Source organism: Penaeus vannamei, chromosome 2 (genome assembly GCF_042767895.1).
Source record: "Penaeus vannamei isolate JL-2024 chromosome 2, ASM4276789v1, whole genome shotgun sequence".
NCBI classification, from domain to species: Eukaryota; Metazoa; Arthropoda; class Malacostraca; order Decapoda; family Penaeidae; genus Penaeus; species Penaeus vannamei.
In genome coordinates this window covers 50,966,985-50,981,984 of record NC_091550.1, presented here as the reverse complement: position 1 = coordinate 50,981,984, position 15,000 = coordinate 50,966,985, and the positions used below count along the sequence as shown (strand labels likewise).

General features: G+C 38.1%; 3 protein-coding genes across 3 annotated transcripts in view; 2 read left to right on the top strand and 1 right to left on the bottom strand.

Annotated features, from left to right (window-relative positions):
• LOC113820939 (protein mab-21-like 2) overlaps positions 1–792 on the top strand; it is a 1,125-nt gene extending 333 nt beyond the window's left edge. The window contains exon 1 of the mRNA XM_027373310.2: positions 1–792. This exon is cut by the window's left edge and continues 333 nt beyond it. Within this exon, the coding sequence (XP_027229111.1) occupies positions 1–792 (792 nt within the window).
• Positions 1–15,000, bottom strand: part of rg (A kinase anchor protein rugose) — a 390,768-nt gene that overhangs the window by 99,641 nt on the left and 276,127 nt on the right. The window lies entirely within an intron of this gene.
• Positions 1,048–3,422, top strand: LOC113820938 (protein mab-21-like 2). Its single transcript, XM_027373309.2, has one exon. The coding sequence runs from the start codon at positions 1,048–1,050 to the stop codon at positions 2,404–2,406; it is 1,359 nt and encodes a 452-aa protein (XP_027229110.1). The 3' UTR covers positions 2,407–3,422.

Sequence of the window (15,000 nt, the reverse complement as noted above, 5' to 3'; positions counted from 1 at the left end):
GGAAGAAAGCGTTCTATGTCGCTCTGGGTAGAGTTCATCACGGCTTCAGGTTACCTGTCCTCACGCAAGATGCGCGCCCGCTTCCAAACCCTGGTCGCCCAGGCCGTAGAGAAGTCCCAGTACCGCGACCAGCTCCGGATGGTAGGGGGGACGTCAGAGGTTCGGGTCAGAATTCGTGACACTTACACTCTCGACCTCGTCCTAGCATTCAAGTGTTATGGCATCTGGCCGAGGTCAGCGGCTCACTGGCCCGAGCTGTCCCTCCCCTGGCCCGGCGTCGAGCTGGCCGCCGAAGTCAAGATGTCTGGCTTCACCCTCGTGTCGCGCGACTGCTCGCACCTGGCTCGAGAGAAGGACAAGGACAAGCAGGAGGCTGCCATCACGGCCGAGGGCGACACATGGGTGATGGTGTTCACCGAGGCCGAGGATCGCCTCCTCACACAAGGGTGCCGCAAGAAGTGCCTCTCCATCCTCAAGACTTTAAGAGACCGGCACCTCGAGCTGGCCGGGAACCCCGTGAGCTCCTTCGTGCTCAAGACTCTGGTGCTGTACGAGTGCGAGAAACACCCACACGAGTGGGAGTGGGACACCATCAGCCTCGGGGACCGCATCAATGGCATCCTTCTCCAGCTGATCTCTTGCCTTCTGTGCCGTAGGTGCCCGCACTATTTCCTGCCTCAGGTGGACCTCTTCCGTGGCACTCCTCGCCAGAGCCTCACTCAGGGTGCCTCTCAGACCTGGCGACTCACTAGGGACCTGCTCACCAGAACTGAGTACCTTCAGCAGTGTTAATTTGCTTTATCATCGTACTACCAAAATAATAATAAAAAACGAATCGCCTGCCTAGCCGTCGCGGCGAGGTAGACAGTCAGTCAACCAGTCAACCTCGTATAACCTAGTACCTGAGAGCCGCCACCGCGTGACAACAGTCATAAGGCCATCGATCCGCTAGTGCCTGGCCAGGTCGCGGCTCCTGACGGCCAGCCAAGATGGATGTTCTGTCCTTGTCCTGTTTCTGCCGCGGCGCCGTGACAGAAGGGCGGGGCGATGGGCGGCGCGCGGCCCTTTGGCTCCGCCCACATTGCATCTCCTGCAGGCGCAACTCACGCATCAGTAATTAGCAGCGTGAGGTTGCGAGGAAGCCCCGTTGCACCGAGTGCCAAGCAGGTGCCACCAACACGTGCCCCCCGCCACCTCCACCACCTCAACGCTATTCTCACACCACTTGATTTTCTTCCACCTTCGGAATATTCCTGTTTACCTCATTTAAGCACAAAGTCCATTAGCGGTTGCTCGTGTGTGGGGATGCTGGTGCCGGCGGACATGCAAGGTGCCCAGTCACGCATGCTGTACCAGGTAAACAAATACTCTGCGGAGCGCGTGGCCGCCCGGCGGGCAGCTGTTGCAAAGACGCTCCGGGAAGTGGTCAAGGTCGTGCAAGATGTGCTGAAGGAAGTCGAGGTGCAAGAGCCGCGGGTCATCTCTTCTCTGGCCGAGGTCAACGGCCGCTTCGAGGGACTCAACGTCGTCTCGCCCATGGAGTTCGAGGTCATCCTCTACCTCAACCAGATGGGGGAGTTCAACTTCGTGGACGACGGCAGCATCCCCGGCAGCGCGGTTCTCAAGCTCAGCGACGGCCGGAAGCGCTCCATGTCGCTGTGGGTGGAGTTCATCACGGCGTCGGGCTACCTGTCGGCCCGCAAGATGAGGTCGCGCCTCCACACCCTCGTGGCGCAGGCCGTCGACAAGTGCACCTACCGCGACTCCGTCAGGATGGTCGGGGACACGAGCGAGGTGCGGCTGCGAGTGCGCGACCGCTATACCGTGCAAATAACACCGGCGTTCAAGTGTTCGGGCGTGTGGCCCAGGTCGGCCGCCCACTGGCCGTCGCCGCACGTGCCCTGGCCGCCGCCGAGTCTCGTGGCGGAGGTCAAGACAGAAGGATTCGATCTGCTGAGCAGAGAGTCGGCAGTTGGCACCGGGAAGAACGGCGGGGGCCTCGAGGGCGACGCTTGGGCATTGTCATTCAATGACGCTGAAAATCGCCTCCTGTACGGCGCCAGCCGCAAGCGGTGTCTGGCCATTCTGAAAACCCTGAGGGATCGCCACCTGGAGCTGCCCGGCGACCCGGTGCCGGCCTACGCGGTGAAGACTCTCGTGCTGTACGAATGCGAGAAGCACCCTCGGGAGACGGACTGGGACGAGACCGTGCTTGGCGACCGCCTCGTGGGGATTCTCCTCCAGCTCATTACCTGCCTGCAGTGTCGCCGGTGCCCCCACTACTTCCTCCCGTCAATCAACCTCCTGCGCGGAGCGTCGCCCCCTTCCCTGGAGTCCGCGGCCAAGCAGGCGTGGAGACTCACGCGGGAGCTCCTCACGAACTCCAAGAGCCTGGAGAAGCTGTGAGGCTCCGCGTCCGCCTCCCCCGATGCCTCCAAGGACTTCCCGGCCGCCGGCGAGGATAATAAACTTATAGTGATGCTATCATCAGCGTCGGCACAGGTGGCAAGCAGGTGCTAGTGCGAAAATGTACATAATGTAAATAAACTCTGTGCCAAACCATAGTGCTGAAGGTCTTATACCACGTCGGACATCTAAGTTTATACCAGTGGCTTCTAGTTCGCGAAAATACTTTCATATATATTTTATTTATGTGCGCTGTGCGTCATTATACGGCGTTGATTTTATTACAGCTGTGATAACTTTTAGTTTTCGAGTGTTAGCAATCTGTAAATAGTAATCTGGTCAATTTAACGTTTCCCTTTAGACCTTACATGTGTTAGTGCGTAAGTGTGCTTGTGAGGAGGACATGCGGTCTGGTACAGTGACAGCAGCCGGAGGAGAGGCCGAAGGCGAGGAGGACGCCACGTGCAGGACCCCCCACCCCTCCACCCCCCACCACCACTCCCCCCAGTGACGAAAACACCGCCAACGTGACTACACTCACTTGTACTCCAACACATACGGAAAATAAGTAGACTGCAACTAGTTAAAAAAAAAGTAGGTGGGCTTCACCATAGACTTTGGACACTTTGGAGGCCTAGCATATTCGAGCTGCCCTTATAGCGACAGCCGGTCATGTATTCCTTGAAATATTCTTTTTCTTTTCGGTCGTCAGTGTTTAGGTGCAGATCTGTTTTAGTCAATATTTCATTAGCAATGTAGTAATACTTTTTTTGAAATGTTATTTTGTTACTCTATAATGTAATGTCTAACTATGGTACTAGTAAAAGTAATTCTAATTGTGTCTTGTCAGGTGTGGCTACGGCCAGGTATACATTGTCTTGTACTTACCAAGCAAACTGTTTCCGGTGGCAGTAACAAGTTGCTGCCTAGACTCAGCTTCTCTAAGTCACCCAATACCTTATTTATTGTCTGTACAACTGTGTAGAACTTTGGTTAAATACAACTGAACAATGTGAGATAGATTTTCATTTCACCATTCATAATATTCACAGATCCTGATACGCTCTTGTAAGTCATCTACTGAATGACGCCCAACAGCCTGCCACTAATCAATAGGAAATGAAATTATGTACAAACATAATCATAGATCTGGATCTAAGCATGAAATTATGCAGGACAATCACCCAAAATTTAAAACAATATATCTTGTCAGCAAAAACAAACAACTGGCATTATAAAAAAAGTAAAACCACTTATATACTTGCATCATTGATTCTAACTATAATTGTAATCTTCAATTTCCATGACTTATTTAGAGCACTCTGGCCATTACACGCCCAAGCTAAGACAAAAAAAATATCTATGGATAAAAACCAAAAAAGGGTGACCTTTATGTGAAAGACAAAGGCTTGAAAACATATTGGAAAAAAAAAGTCTGAATCCATGAAAGTATTATTTCGAGGAACAATAAGAACCACAAAGTATTGTTTACAAAAATACATCTACACATGAATGGTGTAATCATTATGATAAAATAATGATTTTTTTACCGGTAATATTTCAAATACTAAATGGTTGTAAGGTCAGTTATCATTATGAGTATCACAAGCATTATCATCAACACATGAAATTCGTGTTTTTAATATTTTCTAAAACTGTTAGAATTCTGTGCCTGGTCTTAGAATTAATTTTATTCTTAATAATCATCATGAATATTCATGAGCCACAAATTATTATTATTCTATATATTACATTTCAAACTTTAAAAAAATTATCTATGCAATTTACTTTTAATTTTGTAAATGCTTCTTTCTACCTATGTCTATACATTATTTAACTTACATTTTCATTCTTTTAACACACGCTTATTTATTTTTACACTATATATATTTTTAACTAATGCAGTTCCTACCTTTTGGTTCAACCACTTAAAAATAAAATAATTACTTTCAAACTCATTACTATTGATATCATTACTATTATCCTATTATTATTAATTCACTAATAATTTATTGTCATTGCTACTTGATCAAATATTGTTTTTAAAATAAAGTTAACATTATCAATATTCTCAAATCACTGCTATTATTATCATTCTTATATGAAACTGCATATTGTTCTTACTATTTATTATCAGTTATTTTTATTCATTGTTATTATTTATTATCATTCATTATCATTCATTGCTATTACCATTTACTATAATTTATTATCGTTCATTGTTATTATAATTTATTATAATCTATTATCATTTATTGTTATCACCATTTATTATAAATTATTATCATTCATTGTTATTACCATTTATCACAATTTATCATTAATGCAAATCCCATTACTATTTCTGTTATCTTGATTTTTCCCTAATTTTCTTGCAATTACAACTTCAACAATTATTCCTACGTCTTATGCATTAGTATTATATTATTTTCAACATCATTATTATTGCCAATACCATTGCTATCTATATTATCATCATCATCATTACCACCATCATGATCATCATCATAATAGTAACAATAATAAAATCCATATACTACTACTACTACTAATAATAATAATAACTATTATTATCATTATTATCCCTATCATTATTGTTATCATTACAATCATTATCATTATTACCATTACTATTATTTTTATAATTATCATTATTATTATAATAATAATAATTATTATTATTGTTATTATTATTACTATTACCACCATAATTAGTAATATGAAAGTAGTAGTAGTAATGATACTGATAATAGTAATAATAATAATAATAATAATAATAATAATAATAATAAAATTATAATGATAGCAATAACAATAAAAAAGGTATCAACAACAATAATAATAAGAACGACATTAATAATAATAATTATTATTATTATTACGAACATTTTTATCCAGCATCATCATTTGCGACTCTTATGATATATCATAATAACAAACAAAAAAAAAATTCGAATTATAATTATTTATCTTTATGTGCACTATCAATATCATATTAATAGTAATAATAATAACAATAACACTTTCGTCATTGCTCTTAAAATTGTTATTATTAGTTTTACAATTGTTTTGTCAGCATATTCATTATCTTTATTATCGTCCAAATTAACAATTATTATTATTATTGTTATAACTATGATAATTCTTATTACCATTATCACTTTATCACTACCATTATCAGTTATCCATGTGGTTGCTGTTATTAGTACCATAATTATTATTACTATCATTATCACAATTTTTATCATATATTATAATTATTATTACCATTATTATTACATCATCATCATCATTATCACCATTATCATATTATCAGTCTTATCATCATCATTATTACTATTATTATCATCATTATAGTTATCGTTATCATTATTATAATAATAATAATCATTATAATAATAATAATCATTATTACAATTATTAAGATTAGTATTGCTATTATAATTATTACTATTATCATCATCATCATCATCACCATCATCATTTTATAGCTATTGTTATAAGTATTATTATTATTATTATTATTATTATTATTATTATTATCATTGTTATTTTTATGATCATAATAATGATAATAATAATAATAATAATAATAATAATAATAATAATAATAATAATAATAATGAAAATATTATCATTATTATTATATGATTATATAATCATTGTTATTATTGTTACTTTTAGTGTTGCTGTTTTTTTTACGAAAGTCATAATTATAAAGATTGCTACCATTACAGTTATTATCATTATCATCATTACTGTCATTAATGTTATTATTATCCCCATCACTATCATAATTTCTTACCAATAGCATCAGAAAGTAAAAATGTCATTTTAAACAATCGTGCTTATCACTTAAAACAGTTGAACAAATAATATATTCAAATCCTAATTATAATTAATTTCATCATTTTGAGTACAGATATTTTTTCTATAATCCCTTTAATAATAAAAATAAAAATATAATATAAATATAAATATAAATATAAAAATAAAATATAATAAAAATATCACTCTTTACTATAAAGTATTATAATGATGATAATGATAGAAATACAACTCATACCACTAACCATTTTGCTGATGATGACAATGACATTCGTGCCAATAGCAATATAATAATGTTGATGTCAGTAATTATGATAATGATACAGATAGATATATAGATAATGATGATTATGGTTGCTAATAGTAAAAGTAAAAGTAATAGTAAAAGTTATTTTAATTGTAAAATTAATAGTAATAATAATAATAATAATAATAATAATAATAATAATAATAATAATAATAACAATTTCAGTAATAATAATAATAGAATTAAGATTAATGATGTAATTCATTATGATAATGATATAGTTATAAAGATACTGATAATGATGATGACTGCTAATAATACAAGCAAAAGTAATAGTAATTGCAATAGTAAAACTAATATCAAGAGGAATGTAAATATAAATATAAATACAAGTAATAATGATGATAATGATGATGATGATAATGATGATAATAATAATGATAACAATAACAATAGTAATGATGACGACGATAATGATAATGATAATAATTAGGATTATCACAACATAAACAATGATAACTGTGATATTAATATAATAATAATAACAACAATAATAATAATAATAATAATAATAATAGTAATAGCAACAATAAAAACAATAAAATCAATGACTCTGATTTTAATAATGTTAATAACAATGAAAATTACAAATTTAATAATAATAATAATAATAATAATAATAATAATAATAATAATAACAATAACAATAATAACAATAATTATAACAATTATTATTATCATTATTATCATTACTATTATTATAAGAATAGTGGTAATAATAATAATATTAATACTAACAATAACAACATTAAAAATAATTATAGCCAGAAATAGCAATGCTATTGATACTGGTGGTGGTGGTGATGATGAAGATCAAGATAATGATAATGATGATACTAAAGTTATCATAATACCAATAATAATAATAATAATAATAATAATAATAATAATATTACTACTAAAATAACAATAATGATATAATAACAATAACAACGTCAACAACCCGAACCTCATTAAACAATACACAATATTGCTCAACCAACACTGCTGCCACAACTGATGCCAGTGATGCCAACAACAATAACTAAATCAAATGCGATATTACCAAGAAGCCTCATATAAACATAAGGCAGTGAAAACGTTTCTAATAATAATAATAAATAGTGTATTACTAACGGTGATAACTTCAATAGCAATTGGTAATAATAGCAATAAGAAAATACTTTTCTCAAAAACAATCATAACAGTAATAAAAATGCTGGTAATATTACCATCAGTGATAAGGAGAGATAGCACGGATGGAGAGAGTAACCATGCTATTATTGATATCAGTATCATACTCAAATTATCATCATCATTGCCACTCCACTATTTGTCATCATTCTTATTATCATTACTATCATCATTGTTATTATCATTACTATCATCCTTATCATTATAATTACTTTCATTATCATTGATATTACTATTATCATTATCATCATCACCATTATTATCATGCCATTATCATTGCTATTATCATCAACATTTTTATCATTATCATCATTATTAGTATGATTACCCTTATTATCATTATTACTATAGTCATTCTTTTAATCGATATCAATATTCCTGTTATCATTATCATCATCACCACAATAACAATAATGATGACAACAAGAACAACAATAATAATAATAGCAGATGCCATTATCATTATTATTATTATTATTATTATTATTATTATTATTATTATTATTATCATTATGATTATAAAAATTACAACAACAATAATAATAATAATAATTATTATTATTATTATAACAATAGCTATTAGAATGATGATGATAATAACAATAATAGCAATAACAACAACAGTTATAATAATAATGATGATGATGATGATGATAATAACAACAATAATGCTAATAATGCTAATGCTAATGCTAATGCTAATAATAATATAATAATAATAATAATAATAATAACAATAGCAATAATAATAATCATCATCATCACTATTATTGTTATCACCATCATCATCATGATTATTATCATTATTATCCTTATCCTATTTATAATTATGCTCATCATGATTATTATCATCACCACTATTATTATTACCACCAGAATCAACATCATTATGATTACAATTATTATCATCTTATCATCACAATTATCATTACAATTATCCCCATTCTCGTTCAAAGTAAAAGAATTAACATTACGTCATTACTATAACTCAAAAAATAAGATAACCATAATACAACTGACTAGTACCAAGATAACAACCACGAATACAACCCTCATAAAATTCCTCATTATGCATGCTTACAACATACAACATCGGATGTAAACAGTAAACAACACCCGCCTCCCATATATGGCATTTTATTTGATCTATATCGGTTAATCAATTCACAACATTCGCATATCGGGGAATGAGATTTACATAAATGAATCATAAATTTCCTGAGCTATCTGATTTATATCGATTAATGCATTCATAATATTCTTATCACTGCGTATTAAATTTAAAAAGGTATTACTAACTTCTGCCTCAAATTCGTTTAGATTCTCATGTATCGTTACTGTCCAATTCAGTATGATTTACAATATCCTTATCAACGTCATTATCATCATCATTACGGTAAATTATCTTTATCATTATTGCCAATAACATTAACTGGTACTTTGCTCCGCTATATATTTTCTTTAGCTTATTTTTCTACTAATGAAAGTATTTGCGCTTTCATAATTTTTCATTTTACATTTTCATAAACCAAACTCCCACTTGGTCATGAACACGATTCTTAGTTAATATTCTTCTTCTTCGTATCAACTGCAATTATTTTTAGTTCTTTTAAACGGATATTTTCAATAGACTGCTATCATAAGTCTCATTTTGATAATCATGGAAGTTAATATCATTCCTTTAGTAAATATATTTTGTTGTGTTTTTTATTGTTATTTTCATTATAATTGTAATCACGATCATAATCACGATTTTCATCACATCATCATCATAATTATCATCACAATCATAGTCATTATCAAATGAATATAAATGCATTAATTATTATCATTATTATCGTTCTTAACATCATTTTTATTATCATTATTATCATTACTATTATTATAATATTCATTATTATTACTATCATCATTATCATAATTATTATTATTATCATTATCAAGAATATCGTTTTTATCAACATCGTAATTATTATCATTACGATCATTTTTACCATTGATTTACTATCATTACTATAATTATGACTACTTTTATCATTATCCTCATTGTCAATATTATCACCATAATCATAATCATAATGATCTTTATCAGCGTTATCATCAACTTATTACTATTATCATACTTAACACTGAAGTGATTTTAAATAATATATGCTTCTGCTACCACCACTATCGCCATCCTAATATTGCTACTTTATCAAATACTTTCATTACTATCCAGCGACATCAAAACAAAATGAAAATATTCGAAATCCTTATCATAACGTTAACAAATTATCATAACATATCATATATCCTAATACAAAATATAATTATCATAACGCCAACAAAATTATCCAACAACGTATTAAACAGAGAACAAATACAAACTACCAGTCAATCATCACTCATTTCTTAAATCTCAAAGAAAGTGCAATAACAAAATACCCCAAAACCTTTTAATTTTTCACACGTACATCGGGATACAATTGACACGTGGCACTTTCCTCACACTCCGCCATCGAACGCGCATTGGCGAGTAAACCAATTATTCCGTAAGTCTTCAAATGCTGTCAATTCGCCTCGTCATGTACACTGCAATTACAAGCATGAGAATCAAAGATACTTCCTTCAAGACACGTTCTTAAATACATAAATACACTACGATTAGGAAAGTTACGTGGGATTAGTGTGTATTATATCGTTGCAGATACAGCGATACTGCTATTGTCTGATGCTCGGCCCGTCATCGAGGCTCCATTGGATATGTTTTTGATATTAAATCGTAATGCCATAACGTTATTTTGAGATATAACGACAACGCTGTGTAATGTTATACCATACGTCTCTGCACAATCACTGTTATTAGAGTGGTCTCACAGCGTACTTGTATTTCGCGTGGCGGTGTCTGCTGCCGTAAAACAAAAAAACAAACAAAACAAAACAAAAAAAATCAGCTGTCTTGCTCAACAGAACCCCGCGAAGCCGAAAGCGCTAAGCACCGTAATCAGGCGATATCCCCGGCGTCTCGCTCCAGTGTGACGACATCCCTAGCGCTCCGGAGACAGTGACGAAGGGCCGGGGCCGATCCAGGACGCCAAATGACGGCTCATTGATAATTTTGCGGCGGGGATCCGGGGCGGCGACGCTCCTCACGGCCGCAGAGAGACAAATCCCGGGCGATCGCGGCGACGCGCTGATGGTAACGATCCAGAAGTCGGTATTTTTAGCATTTTTCTCTCGATCCACGGAGGGGGACCGTGACGCTAAAATGTTACAAATGTTAAATCAGTGTGCTTGCGTTGTTATATCAGCGGAAATTGCCACAATTACATCTTGGGAGTTGCAACGTTCAATAAAGTTTCCGATGGGGAGACGTCTTAATGTTCGCGGGGTTGTTGGCGTCTGTCTGTTTCCGATCGCATTACGACGGCGGAAGTCAAGTTAGTAATCCAAACAACAAAATAAGTGGAAACGCGATTACTATCACGACCGAATACACATGAATAAATGACAATTAACCCATTACCAAATCTGTCTCTCTCTAAAACAAAAATGAATATTACATCTTCAGAAGCTGAATAAAATACAATTCGTTTCATAAATCTCTCAGAAACCCATTTAAGACTACATCGAAAGCTCTATTAAATCCTTCCTCATTAAAAACAAACAAACACAAAGACTTTACTCAACTCAAACATTCATAACAGCTCAACCCATTACATAATTATTCGCACTTGACGCCCAAATAAACTGAAAATAAGCAAAGAATACAAACAAAAACAGAACAAAAACACTCGCAAGAAATCACCGCGACAAATCAGCGTTAACATCCGTCTTGTGTCGGTCTCTCGCGCCGCAACATGTGGAAAATCGTAAAATGTTTCATGAAAATGTGCTCATGCAAATATCTCCATGATAATGCACGGTTTGTGTGTGTGTGTTTGTGTGTATGCTGTGTGTACGTGTGTGTGTATACTGTGTGTATGTGTGTGTACGTGTGTTTGTATGTGTTTGTGTGTGTTTGTGTGTGTGTGTGTGTATGTATGTATGTGTGTGTGTGTGTGTGTGTGTGTGTGTGTGTGTGTGTGTGCGTGTGTGTGTGTGTGTGTGTGTTTGTGTGTATACTGTGTCTACTGTTTGTACGTGTGTTTGTGTGTATACTGTGTCTACTGTTTGTACGTGTGTTTGTGTGTATACTGTGTCTACTGTTTGTACGTGTGTTTAGTGCGTGTGTTTGTGTGTGTGTGTGTGTGTGTGTGTGTGTGTGTGTTTGTTTGTGTGTGTGCGTGTTTGTGTGTGTGTGTGTGTTTGTGTGTATAGTGTGTCTACTATGTGTACGTGTGTTTAGTGCGTGTGTTTGTATGTGTTTTTATCTGTGTACATTTTGTATGTGTTTTTATGTGTGTGTGCGTGTTTGTGTGTTTGTGTGTGTGTGTGTGTTTGTGTGTGTGTGTGTGTGTGTGCGTGCGTGCGTGCGTGCGTGCGTGCGTGCGTGCGTGCGTGCGTGTGTGTGTGTGTGTGTGTACTGTTTGTATGAATTATTGAGTTAGTGAGTAAGTGAGATCCTGTGTACATGTGCGTGCTTATGCGCGTTTGTGCGTGTATCTGCGCCATATCACTGATCGCCAAGCACACCAAACCGAAAGCACAGCCCGAAAACCCTCTGGCCGACCGTTACGCCGCAAATGATAAAAAAATACCAACCGCTGCATTTCCCTTCCGCGAAAATCCGTTCGCCTGCATCGCCCTGGGAATAAATTACCTTTTTCAATCCTCCGTCAAAGCTTCATAAACAAACCAGAATAATGGGTCAACATCATAGGATAGGGGGTAGGGGGCAGAGAGAGAAGGGGGAGGGGAATGGGAGGGAGAACGCGGAAGTGTATTCTTTATAAAAAAAAAGAAAAATACCCCAAAAATATCTATATAATAAATCACATCTGCGACTTTTCATCCCTTCCCCCCATATAAAAATTATTACACATTAAAACTTCGCTAACGACCCATTTCCATCCCGGTAATTCTGCGAGTCGCGCATAAATTAGCTTCGTCGGTCCCATAAAGTACCCATTGGCGTAACGACCACTTGGGCCAACCACCGCCAATTACCCCACCCACAACGACCCGCCGATACCACTTGAGGGCGGCCGAGTAAGTGGATAAGTGGAGGGTGAAGTGACGGCGAGAGAAGTGTGGCCTCGCGTCCCTTGCCTGTCCTGGACTGACCCCCCCGCCCCCCCGCCCCACGCCGCGCCCGTCCCTCGCTCGCTCGCCGTGGCCCAGGCCCGCTTCCTCGGCCACTTCCTCCCCTTCCCCTGCCATGCTACGTCCTCTTTCTGGTTCACTTCCTCCCCTTCCCCTGCCATATTATGTTCTCTTTCTAGTTCACTTCCTTCCCTTCCCTTGCCATATTATGTCCTCTTTCTATTTCACTTCCTCCTCTTCCCCTGCCATGTTATGTCCTCTTTCTCGGTCACTTCCTCCTCTTCTCCTGCCATATTATGTTCTCTTTCTATTTCACTTCCTCCCCTTCCCCTGCCATATTATGTTCTCTTTCTAGTTCACTTCCTCCCCTTCTCCTGCCATATTATGTTCTCTTTCTAGTTCACTTCCTCCTCTTCCCCTGCCATGCTACGTCCTCTTTCTAGTTCACGTCCTCCCCTTCCCCTGCCATATTATGTTCTCTTTCTATTTCACTTCCTCCCCTTCCCCTGGCATATTATGTTCTCTTTCTAGTTCACTTCCTCCTCTTCCCCTGCCATGCCATGTCCTCTTTCTAGTTCACTTCCTCCCCTTCCCCTGCCATGCTACGTCCTCTTTCTAGTTCACTTCCTCCCCTTCCCCTGCCATACTATGTTCTCTTTCTATTTCACTTCCTCCTCTTCCCCTGCCATGCCATGTCCTCTTTCTAGTTCACTTCCTCCCCTTCCCCTGCCATACTATGTTCTCTTTCTATTTCACTTCCTCCTCTTCCCCTGCCATGCCATGTCCTCTTTCTAGTTCACTTCCTCCTCTTCCCCTGCCATGCCATGTCCTCCACCTCGTTCACGTCCTCCCCTTCCTCTGCCATGTCATGTCCTCTTTCTAGTTCATTTCCTCTCCTTCCCTATTACGGTATATTAATTTGCTTCTTCGCCTCCCTTTGCCAAGCTGTGTCCTCTTCCTCCCTTCCTCCCTCTTATCCCTTCCGTTCTCACTTCCTCTCTTCTCCCATTACTACTCTTTTTCTCGCCATGCCCTCCTCCTCATACCCTTTCGCTGTTTCCTTTCCCCTCTTCCGCACATTTTCCCCTCTTCATCCATTTTTGCCATTTTCCCCTCTTCTTTCCTCCCTCCCCTTCCCCCTTTCCTCTTTTTTCCCCCTTCGCTATTCCCCTTTCCCATCCCGAACAAATCACCAGAGTCGAACTCCATGACATGCAAATATGCACGATACTCCCTTTATTTCTCTGTCCTTTTTCCCGCCGAATCCCATAAAGTTCGATAATTACCCCCGCCAGTTAATGACATCCCAATCCACCCATTTTATTTGTTGTTTCAGCCCGCGAATGATTATCCTCGCCCCTCCTCGTCGTCCCCTCATCGACCCGGACAATCACGAACATCTTGCTTTCAAAACTGGACATCACAAAGCCGATGTTCGGGTCGTTCTTTCAATAATTATCTAACTCCCTTTCCTTCCCAGTATACCCCTTGGTTTGAACATCCTAACTCTGATTCGTATTCATCTTGAAAAAAATGTAGAAAGGTATGAATGAGAATGAATATCTTCACATCTCTTGTACTGGGAAGATATTCTTTCTCATTCGTACCTTCCTACATCCTAACTCTCTTTAAACACCCTAAAGTAATTCATCGGACGAGGGACTGACATCAATAACAAACACATGAATAGCAACAACAAAAGATAAAAAAGGAACGAGCAGGATCCGTCGTATTTGCCCACGACGCGAGATTTCAACACTACAACGCTGACAGATACACTCACAATGCAAATAGCGATCACTCCAACGCCGAATAGATCTCTGACCGGGGCATCCAATACCCACGACGGCCGCCGACGATGCCCATTTCATAAGCCGACTTTCCCAGTAACTCCCAAGCCGCCACGCCCCGAAGCCAGAGGAGCAGGGAAGACGGATGGCCGTATCCTTTCGAGTAATCCCTCCCAAACGGGGAATAAATCTCGACCTGGGCTTCGAAGCTGTTGAGGGCTCCTCCTCCCGGGCCGCTTCCCGAAAACGAGGCCAAGCAGCCATCCGTCAGCCGCCGCGCCTCCCTCCCTCGCCATTCACCCCAGACGC